This window comes from Rhinopithecus bieti, unplaced genomic scaffold (assembly GCF_001698545.2).
Source record: "Rhinopithecus bieti isolate Rb0 unplaced genomic scaffold, ASM169854v2 scaffold_33515, whole genome shotgun sequence".
NCBI lineage: Eukaryota > Metazoa > Chordata > Mammalia > Primates > Cercopithecidae > Rhinopithecus > Rhinopithecus bieti.
In genome coordinates, this window is record NW_016814192.1 from 120233 (window position 1) to 137693 (window position 17461).

At 39.1% G+C, this 17461-nt stretch overlaps 1 protein-coding gene across 8 annotated transcripts in view; it reads left to right on the forward strand.

Moving 5' to 3' along the window:
- The window catches only part of SRSF11 (serine and arginine rich splicing factor 11), a 47735-nt gene that overhangs the window by 1102 nt on the left and 29172 nt on the right, over positions 1–17461 (forward strand). For 3 of the 8 annotated variants that reach the window (XM_017849973.1, XM_017849978.1, XM_017849980.1), the window contains exon 2: positions 15598–15819. In XM_017849973.1, coding sequence (XP_017705462.1) covers positions 15620–15819 — 200 coding nt within the window. In that variant the 5' untranslated portion in view covers positions 15598–15619. Of the gene's footprint in view, positions 1–15334; positions 15820–17461 lie in introns of those variants that run through there. The other 5 variants (XM_017849977.1, XM_017849974.1, XM_017849975.1 and 2 more) reach the window with 3 other exon arrangements.

A 17461-nucleotide genomic window follows, 5' to 3' on the forward strand; every position in this document is an offset into this window, starting at 1 on the left:
TTTTTTTTTTTTTTTTTTTTTTTTTTTTTTTTTGAGACGGAGTCTCGCTCTGTCACCCAGGCTGGAGTACAGGGGCCAGATCTCAGCTCACTGCAAGCTCCGCCTCCCGGGTTCACGCCATTCTCCTGCCTCAGCCTCCGGAGTAGCTGGGACTACAGGCGCCGGCCACCTCGCCCAGCTAGGTTTTTGTATTTTTTTAGTAGAGACGAGGGTTCACCGTGTTCGCCAGGATGGTCTCGATCTCCTGACCTCGTGATCCGCCCGTCTCGGCCTCCCAAAGTGCTGGGATTACAGGCTTGAGCCACCGCGCCGAGCCTAGACTTTTCTTTTGCCTGAAATGATTTTGTTTTAAAAGCGTATGCCGGGGAATACCATTCTAACCCCCATCAAGTCTACTGAGGATTGGTAGAATAGTTGAAAGCTAGGATGAAGTCCCTTTGACAAATTCTTCATCACGCACTTTTACCTGAGTCCAGGTTATTGCTACCTGTAAAATTCGGTTTTTAGCTCTACCCTTTTTATTCTTAGTTCTGTAGAGTCTTTTACAGTAATATCGAACAAGAGAAAGTTACCAATAGTTGTTACCCTGCAAAAAAAGCAAAGAGTGTTTTTTGTCTTGTTTTTTTTTTTTTTTTTTGGAGACAAAGTCTCGTTCTATCGCCTAAGCTGAATTGCAGTGGCGTGATCCCGGCTCACCGCAACCTCCACCTCCCAAGTTCAAGTAATTCTCCTGCCGCATTCTCTCCAGCAGCAGGGATTATAACCGCGCACCACCATGCATGGCTAATTTTTGTATTTTTTAGTAGAAGCGGAGTTTCGCCATGTTGGTCAGGCTGGTCTGGAACTCCCGGCCTCAAGCGATCCGCCCAGTTCGGCCTCCCGAAGTGCTGGGATTACAGGTGTCAGCCACTGTACCCAGCCTGAGTTTTAAAGGAAAACGACCATAGCAGCTTTTGCAAGGTTATTAATGAGGTCCCTGGTCAACTTGCCTTCACAGTAATGGTAATAGCTGCCTTATTGGGCCCATACCAAGCTCAGTGCTAATAATACCTCTATTTGCTATTTCTTATTTAACACAGTGACTAATTTTGCAGATGAGGAAATTGAGGCTAAAAGGGGTAAAGAAACTTTCCCAAGCTCACAAGTTTCTCTGAATAGCACAACCAGGAATTTTAACCTAGATCTGTTTCCAAAACCTTTTTAATCACCATGACTTGCCTAGTGGCTGTTCATAATTCCCAACTTGCTTTTTTTTTTTTTAATCCTGCAGTCATAGTAAGAGACATTTCAGTTGTTTTAAGAAGATTTATTTATTAAAGAACCACCTTTTCTCTTTTGTAGGAAGTAACAACCTACCTTTGGGGAAGTAACAACCCACCTTTGGAGAATTGAATTGCTCGAGTACAAAATTTTACAGTCACTACGCCTCCCCCTACAGTAGATTCTTCTTTGGTTCTTTTTTTTTTTAAGAGACCAGGTCTCACTCTGTCACCCATGATGAAGTACCATGGTGTGATCACAGCTCACTGCAACCTCAAAATCCTGGGCTCAAGCGGTCCTCCCACCTCAGCTTCCTGAGTAGCCATCACACCACCATGCCCAGCTAATGGTTTTTTTTTTTGTAGAAACGAGTGTGTGTTGCCAAGGTTGGTCTTGAACTCCTGGCTTCAAGCTATCCTTCCATCTAGGGCCTTCCAGAGCACTGGGACTATAGGCATGAGCTGCCTCAAGCAATCCTTCCATCTAGGGCCTTCCAAAGCACTGGGATTATAGGCATGAGCGGCCACACCCTGCCTAGTTCAATTTATTAAAAAATATTTCATTATTGACATTTAATGATACTGTATTAAAACATTGTTTCATCTTGTATAAGGAAAGTATATTCTGTTAATGGCAAAGAGTAATTCTGAAAAAAAAATCCCGGTGGCCATATGCTTGTGGTAAACTCTAATAGATATAAACTGACATATGTAAGAATGTACTAGTTACTGTAATACAATGTGTGGTGTGTGCTGCGTGTGTGTGCATGTGTGTGTGTGAGAGAGAGAAAGAGATGGAGTCTCGCTCTGTCACCCAGACTGGAGTGAATGGCTCAATCTTGGTCACTGCAACCTCCACCTCTCGGCTTCAAGTGATTTCTCGTGCCTCAGCCTCCCAAGAAGCTGGTATTACAGGTATGTGCCATCACACCTGGCTTATATTTGTGTGTTTTTTTAGTAGAGGCGGGGTCTCACCATGTTGGCCAGACTGGTCTCAAACTCCTGGCCTCATGTGATCCACCTGCCTCGCCCTCCCAAATTGATGGGATTACAGGTGTGAGCCACCGCACCCAGCCTGCTATGTTGTATTTATGTAGTAAGTGCAGATTGAGCAAGTTACAGTGAAAATTATTACCTCATGCAATAGAGAAAATAACATGTTTTGTCTCAAATTGACGAAAACTGAAAGCTAATCAACTTCAATTGAGCTTCTTTATGAAAAAGTAGTTATAAATACTTATATGAGAATTAACTCCATTTCAGTTGTTTTAAGGAGAATACATTGAAAGCAAAAATTCTAACTCTTTTCCAACACTGGCATTTAAATCAAAGTATTTGCTTTTTTAGAAAAATTGGCTTTATATACATTACCAAAATAATATGAAATGAATGTCTCCTGTGTCGAAGCTGCAGACTACTGCACAGCTACCTTTTGGAATGGAATTGTCTAGCTAGTATTTATTATATTCATTTTATTTATGTGATGAAAGCCTTCCCTCTTCAAACTTCTTTGCTAAATGCAAAAAGAAACTGAAGAAACCAAATTTATGTTAAACCTAAAAATCACATTGGCCAAAGGGTACTGTTTCGTTTCATAACAGAAAGTAAGACTGTTATCAAAGTATAGCGCAGCTTGTCTCTACCATTAAAATTTATAAAGACATAGATAAAAAGTACAATTGATGGGATGAATTACTGAAGTCTGAAATTATAGTAAAAGTAAATTGAGTTAATTTGTGCAGATTTGCAAGCACATTTGTTTATAAAATGGAGTCAAGTAAGAGCAAAGTGTATTTGTTTAGCAGACATTCTAGGAAGTTTCTTTTTGTGTAAAGTAACAAATTTAGCCTATTTCAAATTGTATTATGTTTATCTTTCAGAATATTGCCTTATCTGTGGGGGCTGCTATCTTATGGTAAAAGTTATTTATTGAGAGAACATTTTAGCTTTCTTTAAAAATTTAGACTTGCAATTTCACATTTGTTTTCTCTTCAGGCCTATCATTCATTGCCAACTTTAAAAGTAGTTAGGAAAGGACATTCTTTTTTGTTTGTTTTGCCTTTTGTTCTGAGACAGAGTCTCACTGTGTTGCCCAGGCTTACTGCAGGTTTGACCTCCCTGGCTCAAGGGATCCTCGCACCTCAGCCTCACAACTAGCTGGGACTACAGGCACCTCACTTTTTTTTTTTTTTTTTTTTTTTTGGGGGGGATGAAGTTTTGCCATATTGCCCAGGCTGTTCTCAAACTCCTGGGTTCAAGCAGCCCACCTGCCTTGGCCTCCCAAAGTGTTGGAATTACAGGCATGAGCCACGATGCCTGGCCAAGAAGACATTCTTTTCTTTTCAGTGAAGGCAGTACATATTTTGCATTTTATTGATAGTTTCAAATGTGGCTTTGAAATTTGTATTATGTTGTTATTAGAGTCGTATATGGTCATTTTTTCTAATGGAGAAAGTGCATTGTCTTTGGAATAATGCATTTGTATATTCTTTGTTTTCTCTGCTTCTCTTATATACTTTTGAATCGTGAAACAGCTTGCTCTAGGAGATTTAATATTTGATTCTAATATTTTCTGTCCCCCCCCTGCCCTTTTTTTTCCCCCAAGATAGAGTTTCACTTTGTCACCCAGGCTGGAGTGCAGAGCTTACTGCAGCCTCAAACTCATGGGTTCAGGTGATCCTCCCGCCTCAACCTCCACCCCATGCCCCCCAGTAGCTGCGACTGTAGGCTCATACCACCACGTCCAGCTAATTGTTTAATGTTTTATAGAGACAGGATCTCCCCATATTGCCCAGACTGTTCTCAACTCCCAGGCTCAAGCAATCCTCCCACCTCAACCTTCCAAAGTGCTGGGATTGGCCAGGTACGGTGGCTCATGCCTGTAATTCCAGCACTTTGGGAGGCGAAAGCAGGCAGATCCCATGAATTCAGGAGTTCGAGACCAGCCTGGGCAACATCTTGAAACGCTGTCTCTACAAAAAATACAAAAATTAACTGGGCGTGGTGTGGCATGCACTTGTGATCCCAGCTACTCGGGAGGCTGAGGTAGGAGGATGGCTTGACCCCAAAAGGTAGAAGTTGCAGTGAGCTAAAATTGCTCCACTGTACTCCAGCCTGGGCAACAGAGCGAGACCCTGAGGGGCTGAAATTACAGGTATGAGCCACCACACCCAGCTCTCTCTATTTTCAACACAAAAAAATTTTAATCCCCAGATTTAGGAAAAATTTTTTTTCCTCTTATATGAGGGCTTTTTTTAAATGTTAGTTTTATTTACTTGAACGTGGAAGAATTAGTAAAAAAAAAAATTATCAAAATGCTTTTAATTTGGGGTTTTCCAGTTTATTTCATATATTATAAAAAGAAACAAACAAGGGTGGTGGTAAACCAATCCTGCTTATGTCATTTTCAAAAAAGCACTATAATACTGAGATGTGTTTATTGGTTGTTTTTAAATCAGCTGGAAGTGTTTCCTATTATTCACAGTGATTATTACTCCTAACCTTTAAAAGCTAGTGCAGTATTCTTGCTCTGTTTTCCAAGATTAATGTGTTCTCTGACTTAAAGTCTCAGATTTTGTATTAATTGTATGGATTTTATGTTTTTTTTTTTTTTTTTTTTTTTTTTTTTTTTTTTTTTGGCTTTAAACTAGTAAAGTAATACACAAGTAAAGTTAGGGCACCAAACACTATCTTTATGTTAACACATACACTACTGAGTAAGTCTGTTTTAAAAACAATTTCAATGAAAATCCACGATTTTAAAATTTTACTTTTATCCACCCCTCCCCACCCACAATTTTGTTCAATTGGATTCTGCTTGCAATTTCATTTACTTTAAAAAGGGAGATACAGTAAATGTTTATAATTGGCAAATACAGTTTATACAGCAAAGCTTGCCTACAGTTTTAATAAGACACAATATGGTCTCTGAGACTTTATCCTTAAACATCAACTTAAGGAGAAAAATCTGAATAATTTGGTAGTTTGTTAACAATCACAATCAATAGATTGTTAATTTAAAATTTGATACTTAGATTTCTAGACCACATATTTATACTCACAATTTGGTAAGTGCTAGTTTAGCTTTCAGAATACCTTCAAGACTGCTCACAATTTTTTTTCTACTTGAGGTTGTTTTTTTTCCATCGTTTGCAATATCACAGTTACATATACTTAAATATTTTAAAGGTATGCATCATTGGAGTGTTGAAATACTAGTGGACATTTAAATACTTGGTACCTATGATGCAAATCTGTGAACCCAGCCATCATCATTCTAGAGGTACATGTTTTTCACTCAACACTAAATTTATCAGCCATCAATACAACTTTATGGCCATCTTAGAGGTGCTGACATTTTGCTTTTCTTTTAACTCATTTCCTAGAAATATTACATCTCTACCATCTCATCCCTCCCCTAAAATAATTACTTAATCATTATCTCCAAGTGCTTTAGACTTCAGCCTGAGCTAATTGTGGCTTGAAACTAACAACAGTTTATTGTTTCAAGTGCCTGGGGTGGCAATTGGGGAAAGAAACATGGCCCTTAAAACTGCTTACTGTACTTTATTTTAGGAACTAAAATTGTTTAATTTTAGTAAAATTGTGAGTAGTATTTTACTTTTTAAAAATTTATGCTTTGGTTATTTGATAGTTTTTTTGTTCTGACCCATGTCACGGCACTTTTAATTAATTAATATTTATTTATTTATTTATTTATTTATTTATTTTTGAGATGCAGTCTCACTCTGTCACCAAGGCTGGAGTGCAGTGATGAGATCTTGACTCACTGCAACCTCCACCTCCTGGCTTCAAGCGATTCTCCTCCCTCAGCCTCCCAAGTAGCTGGGATTATAGGCACACACCACCACACCCGGCTAATTTTTGTATTTTTAGTAGAGTAATTTTGTATTTTTGGGGTTTTGCCATGTTGGCCAGGCTGGTCTCGAATTCCTGACCTCAGGTAATCCACCCACCTTGGCCTCCCAAAGTGTTGGAATTACATGTGTGAGCCATTATGCCTGATTTTAATTTAATATTAATCAAAGATAGGTGCAATTGTTTTGTGTCTTTTTATATTGGTGTCATGTTTGCATTGCAGTAGCCTATTTAAAGAGACGGGGCATCTAATAATGGTATAATTCTTATCTTTACTATAACTTAACTGTTTATAGGGTATGTTCTTATCAATTTAATTTTGACAATAATGCTGTAAAGTAAGACAAGTATTACTGTTGTTAGTCATCAATTGAAAAGATAAGGAGGCCGGGCGCGGTGGCTCAAGCCTGTAATCCCAGCACTTTGGGAGGCCGAGACGGGTGGATCACGAGGTCAGGAGATCGAGACCATCCTGGTCTACACGGTGAAACCCCGTCTCTACTTAAAAAAAATACAAAAAATCTAGCCGGGCGAGGTGGCGGGCGCCTGTAGTCCCAGCTACTCGGGAGGCTGAGGCAGGAGAATGGCGTAAACCCGGGAGGCGGAGCTTGCAGTGAGCTGAGATCGCGCCACTGCACTCCAGCCTGGGCGACAGAGCGAGACTCCGTCTCAAAAAAAAAAAAAAAGAAAAGAAAAAAGAAAAGATGAGGAAAGCCAAGTGTGGTGGCTTATGCCTGTAAACCCAGCACTTTGGGATGCCCCGGTGGGAGTTCAAGACCAGCCTGGGCAACATAGGGAGACCCTGTCTGAACAAAAGTTTAAAATATTAGCTGGGTGTGGTGGCGTGAGCCTATAGTCCCAGCTACTGGAGGGGTGGGGGTAAGGGGCTGAGGTAGGAGAATCACTTGAACCCATAAGTTTGAGGCTGCTGTGAGCTCTGCACTTCAGCCTAGGTGACAGAACAAGACCCTGTCTCAAAAAAAAAAATTAAAAAGAAAAGATGAGGAAATTGGAGAGTTGGAAACTGACTTTCCTATAATGACATGTAACATTTGTTGGGTGCCTATGTGTTGGGCACGCTGCTGAGTGCTTTGTATTCATATTTTTAATCTTAGAACTTCAAATGGCATCATTATCCCCATTTTTCACATAAAGGACACATTAGCTCATGTGGCTAATTAGAGGAAGTATTTATTACAGTAGATGAGAACACACATAGGGGAGTAGAATTAGGGAGTAGAATAGAAGCCGCTTATGTTTTTTACAGTCAGATAGTTTGAGTATTTAGCATTAAACTTATTGCTTTATAATTTTTAACATGCACAAAAAAACCTATTTTAAAATGTGAAATCTAAACAAGAAACTGTTCTCACTATGTAAACTAACTCCTGAGTTATATCTTTCATGTGAGTTTAAATTTTTCTGGATTTATTATGAGAAGACATAGTAGGAGACAGTACAACATAGTGGAAATACAGGCTTTGGCGTGAGATGTAGTACCTGGTTTGGTTTTTTTAATCCCTGCTCTACTATTACCTGCTTTATATGTTAGACAAGTTGCTTAACTTTTCTAAGCCTTAGTTTCTTTATTTGTAGAATAGTCATTATAATAGTAATTTATTCTAAGCATTTGTATTAGTAGTCTCACTTATTATCCTCATAACAACCCCAATGAGGTGGGCATTATTATTACACTCTTAGTTTAAATAAGGAAATTGAAGCACCAAGTAATGAGCTGAAGTTCACACAATTATCTTAATTGGTAGAGCCCCTTCAGGTTGACTCTAGGGCCTGCATTATTAATCACTCCAGCACCTTTTAAGTGTTATGAGGATTGAAGGTCGTTTTAAAAGCATTCAATTAATGTAATTCAGCCTTATTAATGAAATGTACTGATTTGAGTACACTTTCATTTTTTTTTCCAGTTTTAAGTAAGTCTTTAAAAATAATTTTCCTCCATGAAGAGAAAGTTAATTTTACTGCATGGGGGAAAAAAACCATAAAAGGTCAAATGGTGCATGTGTTTAATTCCTTGATTACGAAAAGCTAGTATTAAAATGCATGAAACTATTAGAGGTAAAGATACATATAACTCTACTGGATATTTTCTTTCATTGAAGTTTTTTTTATTTTTTAAGATTGTGAAGCATTCCTTCCAATGGCTTTTTGTCAGTTAAGACTCCAAAAGAATCTTTTATAACATAGAAGATAGTATTGAGTAATCAGTGTCTGGAGCTTCCCCAGCCAAATGTTTCTTTTGAGCTGATTAAATAAAAAAGCCAAGCAAATCTGTACAAATAAACTGATTCTGATTTTCCAAGCAATACATGTGCACTATAGCTGAGAATACTGTGCATACGATGCAAGCAACAGTACCTTAATTCTCTACCACTTTTTCCCTCTATGTTAATCATAAAACAAAGCTGTGAAAAATGGTCACAGATAGATTTTTACCTATAATTTTAGGGTGTTCACAGACCCTGCTCTGTCAATTTAAAAACATACATACAAAATCCTTGCTATTGGAAGACAATATATATTAAACGATATGAAAGAAGTATTTGAAAATAAACATAGTTAAACTTTTTTTCTGTCCTGGTATGTGTGTCCATGTGTTCTTTTGTCTGTCAGTCAGTCCCCTAGTGCTAACTCATCCTTATCCTCTCCCCTTCATTTAGATGAAGAAGAAATGGGAGCATGGGATTTACAATTTGATTTTTAAATACATCTGCAGATAAATTTTTTTTTTTTTTTTTTTTTTTTTTTTTGAGGCAGAGTCTTGCCCTGTTGCCTAGGCTGGAATGCAATGGCACAATCTCAGCTTACTGCAGCCTCTGCCTCCTGGGTTCAAGCGATTCTCCTGCCTCACCCTCCAAATAGCTGAGACTACAGTTGCACACCACCATGCTCAGCTAATTATTTTTAGTAGAGGCCGGGTTTTGTCATTTTGGCCACGCTAGTCACTCCTGGCCTAAAGTGATCCGCTCACCTTGGGCTCCCAAAGTGCTGGGATTATAGGCATGAGCCACCGTTCCTGGCCTGCAGATAAGTTTTTTAAAACTTACGGATTTGTAACCAGCAATTTATTTCCTAGGTTTTTCTTATTGCTCTCTATAGCCAAAGGGAAAAAAAAAATTATAGCCAAATACTTTGAGAATTTGCTCAACCAAATTTCCCTCTAAATGAAACAAATACATTACCATCTTCATTCACAAAGCCTTTACTGCAGGCATTCCCTTAATATACTTTAGTGATAAACCATCTGCCTTACAAGAGTTGAGCAGATTGTATGAGGCATTTGTAAAGTTTCTAGCACATAGGTGATGGTAGATTTTTGTTTAATGCTGGACTTGTTCCAGTATAATATTGTTAGGTATCGGAAACCCAAAGACTGATAAATTGACTTTTCCAGCCTCAAAAAATGTATTTGCTTGGGGTAGAGGGAAGAGCTGTTTAACAACTAATTTCATAAAAGTCCTGTTGCTTGTGGCGATTTGCAAAATTGTGTTAATTGGAAGGACTCCACCGTCTTTTCCATTAGTGTGAACAAAAGTGGCTAACAAAAAGTGGTTTGATTTATCCAACTGGAAACAAGGTGTCCAGTGGGTAGAGGGATTATGCATACCTGTGTCTGCTCTTTTTTTTTTTTTCTTTTGAGACAGAATTTCGCTCTTGTTGCCCCAGGCTGGAGTGCAGTGGCACAATCTTGGGTCACCACAACCTCCACCTCCTGGGTTCAAGCAGTTCTCCCTCCTCAGCCTCCCAAGTAGCTGGGATTACAGGCATGCGCCACGAGGCCTGGCTGATTTTGTATTTTTAGTAGAGACGGGGTTTCTCCATGTTGGTCAGTCTCATCTCAAACTCAACCTCAGCCTCCCAAAGTGATGGGATTACAGGCGTGAGCCACCGCGCGTGGCCTGTCTGCTCTCTTTTATCTGAAAGACCTTCCATCTAAATACAAAGATCTTTTTAGAAGCTTGAGATGGGAAAGAACTAAAGCTTGTTCATTAGGACTAAGAGGATTAGTATTGTTTTAAGGATGTGTACAAAGACTCATTGTCTAATATTGTTTGACATGTTTTCCTGCCAATATCAAGCACCAGTTAATTTTTTTTTTTTTCAGTGTGGCAGTAGTGGTTCCCTACCTGTCTTACCTGTGAATCTTCAAAGTATTTTGGGGAACCTGTAAGTTATTTCCTGTGTTTCAAAAGCCTATCAGAAATCATGCACTTTTCCATAATGTAACTTTATAGGCCAAATGATAGGTTATTTAACTTTTTTTTTTTCTTTTGAGATAGGGTCTCACTCTGTCACCCAGACTGGAGTACAGTGTCACGATCTCAGCTTACTGCATCTTTGACCTCCCAGGCTCAGGTGATCCTCCACTTCAGCCTCCCAAGTAATTGGGACCACAGGTGCACACCACTACACCCAGCTACCTTTTTTGTATTTTTTGTAGAGATGGGGTTTCTCTGCGTTCCCAGGCTGGTCTCAAACAACTGGGCTCAAGCAATCCACCCACCTCTGCCTCCCAAAGTGCTGGGATTACAGGCATGAGCCACCATACCCAGCTGCATTAACTCATAATAAAATTGATGATAATGATCTTTATATATAACTAGAAGCTTTCCCTTACTTATATCCAAAGATGAGCTAATTGAACCTTCTCTGTGCATACTTCCTTCACTTCGCTTTCCACATGACAAGATTTCTAAGTCTGTCTCTGAAATATAAACTGGAAAGCATTCACTTCACAAAAAGTGGTCTTCTTTTCTTGAAAGCTTCAAACTTGTTCGTATCCTTAGGGTCTAATTTGTTATTTCCTCTGTCTGGAATACTCTTCCTCCAGAAAATCAAATGGCTTGTTTCTTCCTTTTAGTAAGGTCTCAGCAGATAACACTTTTTCCGCCATCCCCTGTCCTATTTCATGTCATCACAACACATCACTCCTTTCATCTTTGTGGGGGTTTTTTTTGTGGTTTTTGTTTCTGGTTTTTTTTTTTTTTTTTTTTTTTTTTTTTTTCTGGAGATGGAGTTTTGCTCTTGTTGCCCAGGCTGGAGTGCACTGGCACGATCTCAGCTCACTGCAACCTCTGCCTCCCAGGTTCAAGCGATTCTCCTGCCTCAGCCTCCCAAGTAGCTGGGATTACAGGCATGCAGCACCATGCCCCGCTAATTTTGTATTTTTAGTAGAGACAGGGTTTCTCCATGTTGATCAAGTTGGTCTCGAACTCCTGACCTCAGGTGATCCTCCTGCCTCGGCCTGCCAAAGTGCTTGGATTACAGGCGTGAGCCACCGCACCTGGCTGTGTTTTTATATTGAAAGTTTGCCATGCTAGACCTGAAGTTTTATGATATCAGGGACATTCACTTCCTTTTCCCTACTCTATTTCCAGCAGCTAGGAAAATCCTTGGAATAGAGTTAGGTACATAATATTTGAAGAAATTGTGAGTTTTTTGACTGCCTCTTAATGGTGTTGTAGATACAGTGAATAAAACAGGCATGAATCCTGTCTCCAGATTCTATATTTTCTATAGTCCTGTTTAATTGTGAGCCTAAATAAATCTGAAGTGATTTAAAACTGTCATAAATTGGTTATATTTATTTGCTTTAATGTATTTGTCATTTGTCTTTAGGTATATGTCTTATTCCTATGTAAAACAGACATTAATGTAATTATTTAATCTATTAGACCTACAAGAATCTTCAAAATTATGATTCAGCTCTTCATTTGACTGACAAACTGGCATAGATTTTTAGAAATTAAGTCAAATTTCCTCAAATCACATGCTTAAAGACAGGGCTGGTTGTTTTTTGTTTGCTTGTTTGTTGTTTTGTGTGTGTGTGTGTGTGTGTGTGTGTGTGTGTGTGTGTTTTTGAGACAGAGTCACGCTCTGTCGCCCAGGCTGGAGTGCAGTGGCGCAATCTCGGCTATCTGCAAGCTCTGCCTCCTGGGTTCACGCCATTCTCCTGCCTCAGCCTCCCAAGTAACTGGGACTACAGGCACCTGCCACCACACCCAACTAATTTTGTTTTTGTATTTTTAGTAGAGATTGGGTTTCACCATGTTAGTCAGGATGGTTTCAATCTCCTGACCTCGTGATCTGCCCACCTCAGCCTCCCAAAGTGCTGGGCATGAGCCACCGCACCTGGCCAGCAGGGCTGGTATTTTAAGTCAGCCTTCTAACTTTAAATTCAGTAATTTTTTTTTTTTATTTTGGTAGCTGCTAAATGATTTGAAAATAAAATATTTTAAAATCCTCTTCATTTGAATAAACTTTTTGCCACCTAGTTTCTCTGTAGCAAAGTATCATCTATTTTTTCAGTAAGTTATTGTACATAAATTGGCTTCTGGTGGTTTAAAGGATTTTATTACAACTACCTTTTTCTGTGGTTTGAATTTGTAATTTTAATTATGAAATGTGTCAAACATACAGAAAAATGTAGAGTCATATAAAAGATTTATGTGTACCCATCACAGAGAATAAATAAGTGTTAACATTTAAGGAAAAAAAGAAAAAGGCATGAACCCCGACCTTCTGTTATTTGTCCTTTTATCATCAAATATTTTAACATGTGTGGCATATAGTAGACACTCACAATAAATGTTAAACTATTAAGAATCTGTAACTGGCAGTTACATATGTCTGATTCAAAATGAGAAAATAAATTACCATTCTTTGTATTCACAGATATTTATGAGTGACATGCAGTTAGTTTACAATCAGCCTCCATATCATGTGTTCCACATACTTGGGTTTAGCCATCCCCTATCAAAAATATTCAAAAAATAAAAAATAATGACATTAAAATGAAAGTTTTAGAAATGCAGTATAGCAGCTATTTACATAGCATTTACATTGTATTCAGTATTAAAGGTTGAGTATCCCTAATCCAAAAAACCGAAATCCAAAATGCTCAAAAATCTGAAACTTTATGAGCACTGACGTGACACAAAGTAAATGCTTATTGGAGCATTTCCGATTTTAAATGTTAGGATTAGGGATGCTAAATCAGTAAATATAATGCAGATATTCAAAAATGTTTTTTAGAAATCCAAAACACGGTCACAAGCATTTTAGATAAGGGTTACTCAAGAGTATGAGAGTACGTGCTTACATTATATGCAAATATAATCGTACCAGTCCTGAGGTGAGTATTCATGGGGAATTGATAACAGGACCCCAGAGGATACCAAAATACACAGATGCTCAAATTCTTTATGTAAAATAGTATAGTGTTTGTATATAATCTGTGCACATCCTCCCAAATATTTTAAATCATCTCTATACTAATACGATGTAAGAGCTGTGTAAATAGTTGTTAGACAAGAAATAAAAAGTCTGTACATGTTTAGACCGTCAATTTTTTCCCAGATATTTTCAATCCCAGGTTGGTTGAATCCACATACATGGAGCCCATGGATACAGATCAAATGCACTGTTACACCACACCATTTTATATAGGGGATTTGAGCACCCTCTGGTTCTGGTATTTGTGGGAGGGTCCTGGAACCAATCCCCCACAGATACTGAGGGACAACTATATGCTTTTCTTTAAAATTCTGAGAAGTCTTGGCTCTAGCTAATGCTAGTTGGTTTCTATGAAGGCCATAATTTGTAATTTTGCTGAGGCTCACATTCAATCAATCCATCCATTTTCTGTATAAGCACTAGTGACAGTCACTTAGCCAGTTGGCTCTGCATCCAAATCTCAGTAACCTTGTGCTCTAATCTCTCACATACTGCATCTTGACTGCATTGTGCCAAGAAGTATTCACTAATGTAGATACTCTGTTAGGCTGCAAGTTGTTTGTTTTTACCTCTAAAACCTCTAAAAGTTTTACCTCTAAAAACATTCAAGGTCAAGTAAATTATTTAGTGAACTGTCTTAAATGACATTGTCATTAAGGTATGTTTGTGCGTGTGTCCAGCACATGTATTGGGACTGACTGTGTGACAGACATTGTGCCAGGTTCTGGACTGACCCAGGAAGCTCACAACTTTGAGTGATACATGTCAATAATAAATACATGTATCTTCTGTTACTTAGCAGAAAAGAGGAAGCCTTAACAGCTTGCAGAAGTCATAGCAGTGAGGGAAGGAATGCTCTACAGAAGATGACAGATGAATGATGTTATTAATACCTTGTATATAGGCACAGAGATATTATGGTTTTTGTCATGTTTGGGGCACTACAAGTCACTGGACTACACACTGGATGCAGTTGAGAGAATAGTTCAGATGAGGTTGAAAACTAAGGCAAGGATTTTTTTAATAGTCAAAAGCTTCAGAATTATTTTAAGCAAGAATATGTATGTGAAACAAGTTTTTCTTGAGAAATTGCAGTATTTTCTTTAGAAATATATACTTGAATATATTTAAGTACTGTAAACTGTTTCCAAAAAGTCAGCTATTGTGAAATTGGGCACAGTGGCTCACGCGCCTGTAATCCTAGCACTGTGGGAGGCCAAGGCGGGTGGATCTGCAGAGGTCAGGAGTTGGAGACCAGCATGGCCAACATGGTGAAACCCCATGTCTACTAAAAATACAAAACTTAGCCGGGCATCATGGCAGGCGCCTGTAATCCCAGCTACTCAGGAGGCCGAGGTAGGAGAATGGCTTCAACACAGGAAGCGGAGGTTGCAGTGAGCCAAGATGGTGCCACTGCACTCCAGCCTGGGCGACAGGGCGACCAGAAAAAGAAAAGTCACTCAAAAAAAGTCATTCATTGTGAATAAATGTACAAAACGCTTATTAGTAAGTGTAATATTAAAATGTATCCTTTCTGAAAGTTTTAGTGACAAAACAAATTGGTTACAGATTTAATGTTACCAAAATTCATGAACATTTAAGATTCCGGGACATTTTATAGTGGTGGTGGTGGGGTGGCATCTTAGCTTGGGTTTAAATCATTAGTAATTGGATAGATCTGTAGATGATTATCAGTATATAAAGACATATCGTGAGCAGTATTTAGTAAGAATAGTTACTGAAGTGACTTTTTGCAGGGGGATGAATTTTTTTTAAAAAAAAGTTTATACGTGCCTCTTCTCTCTTCCAAAGAAAAAGGAAAAAACGAGAGACGAAGGTGGATAACGCCTTTTTCTAGACCGCGGTGCCTCGCATTTCTCGGGCTGCGGGCGAGAGTTGCTGGGCCTGCGCGGGGTAGAGGCGACGCTGACGCGCCCTGCGCCGCAAGGCATTGTGGGAGCTCGGGCCCGCTAGTGCTGTAGTTGGAGGCGAGGGGGGCGGCCGTTTGTTTTCTCGTGGTCTCGAGCTCGCGCGCTCTCTTCCCCTCCCCCGCGGCGTGCAGCCGGGCGGAGAAACGGCGGCGGCGGCGGCGGCAACGGCAGCAGAAGCAGAGGCTGTAGCATCGGACACCCTCCTCTCTCCCGCGAACCGGTTCCTCTTCCCCCTCCTTCTCACTGTTTGTTGTGTGTTTGATGTGTTAAAGCAGGAGCGAGAACCCGAGCAGCGCCATGAGCAACACTACCGTCGTCCCCAGCACTGCAGGTCCGGGCCCCAGCGGCGGGCCCGGTGGCGGAGGTGGTGGCGGCGGAGGCGGCGGCACCGAGGTAATCCAGGTGACTAATGTCTCCCCGAGCGCTAGCTCTGAGCAGATGCGGACTCTCTTCGGTTTCCTAGGCAAGATCGACGAACTGCGCCTCTTCCCGCCGGAGTGAGTATCGTCCACCATCACTGTTCCTGCTAACGCCGCCTCAGCCTAGGCCTAACACACACACAATTTCCTTAGGCCCCTGTCGCTGCTTCCCCGGGCCGGGCTGCTTGAGTGGCTGGTGGCTGTTGCATTTACCTAAGACAGTTGTGTTCCAGGCCTACAAAAAAATGTAGAGAGGCAGGGCCAGGGCATTTTGGGATTAGGAAACTCTGACTCCTATTCTCGGGAATTTTTTTTTTTTTCTGCCTTAAATTGTGCCAACGTGGTCGTTTGGCTTTGGGGGCTTAACGCAAGACTAACTGCACTCTGTACGTCGTATATAGGTTAAATCCCCTTTTAAAAAACAGTATTTTTTCTTTGCCTTCTTGGAAGAAAGAAAACAAAATTATTCATGCCTGTGTTAATTTAGTGTTGAACTTTGTAGGTTGTTGGTCACTTACTGCTCTTCCTGTTATGTGGTTCTGGCCCAGCAATATAATTCATAGATCGTACTCTTTTTGACAGACGCTTACTTTAGTGAGCCTGATTACTTAATTTTTATAATGTCAAAAAACGGGTTATATCTGAAACCAGAGATTTTCCTTTGTTTGAATAATATACAGATTTGTGATATTTCAGTTGTTCTTGAGAAGAATTTTTATAAATGTTGAAATTTGAATTAGAGTGTATGACTTTTTATCCTTTTGTTTCACTTTTATTTTGAAAATTATTTCTATCGCAAGAATATTAAATAAATGGATTAATTGTAAAGAAAAAATAGTTAAGTTATGAAGTAAGATAAGGTGTACTTTTAAAACAGACAATTGGAATAAAATAATAGTCTTGTGCTTTTGGAAGACTTATTGGTGGAGAAGTGACAATTCAAGTGTCATTGTCAGTAAACATATATTGAGAATTTTATGATGTCATTTAAATACTAAACAGGAAATTGGAATTCTCTAAGAATCTTGTTATGGTACAAGTAATCATTAACTTTCTGCTCAATAAAATAATTGACAAAAGTTTATCATAATGAGATATTTGTTAAGTATTAACATATTTCATCACTTTCCACTTAAAATAGTTTCAAAGATTATTGGTGGTTTCAAATTGGTATATTGCTAATTTTTAGGGAAACGTACATGTGGAGAGAGGATTTACTTAGCATGCCGTGGAGTTCTGGGAACAAACACATGTTTTTATTCCTGTTATTTTGACAGATACTTGATTTGGTAGTGAAGGACAAATAGCTTTCATAATATGAACATACAAAAATAGATGCTTTGCTGTTGTTCAGTTTTCTCAAGACTTACTGTTTTAAGCTTGTAAAATTAATAATAAAATAGCAGAAAATACTGATACATTGGATGATTTTAATCGTTTTATTAGTGGGATATTTGAGGTATTCGATTTATGAGAATTCTTTCCAGTCCTACAAGAATTTTATTATAGTTGCTGACTTTTAAATGCTGTTTATTCTCCGAAGGCAGTTTTATGATGCATTTAGAAAAAAGATGAGAGAGATGTAGGCATTATACTGGTTCATCTTTTACCTAATGCATGACCAGTATCTTAGAGGAAGTTGTGATGGACCAGAAGTCTTTCTGTTTTGTAATCAAACGAGTAGTTCCTTCATAACCAGGACGGCTAGTGTGTGCTTGAG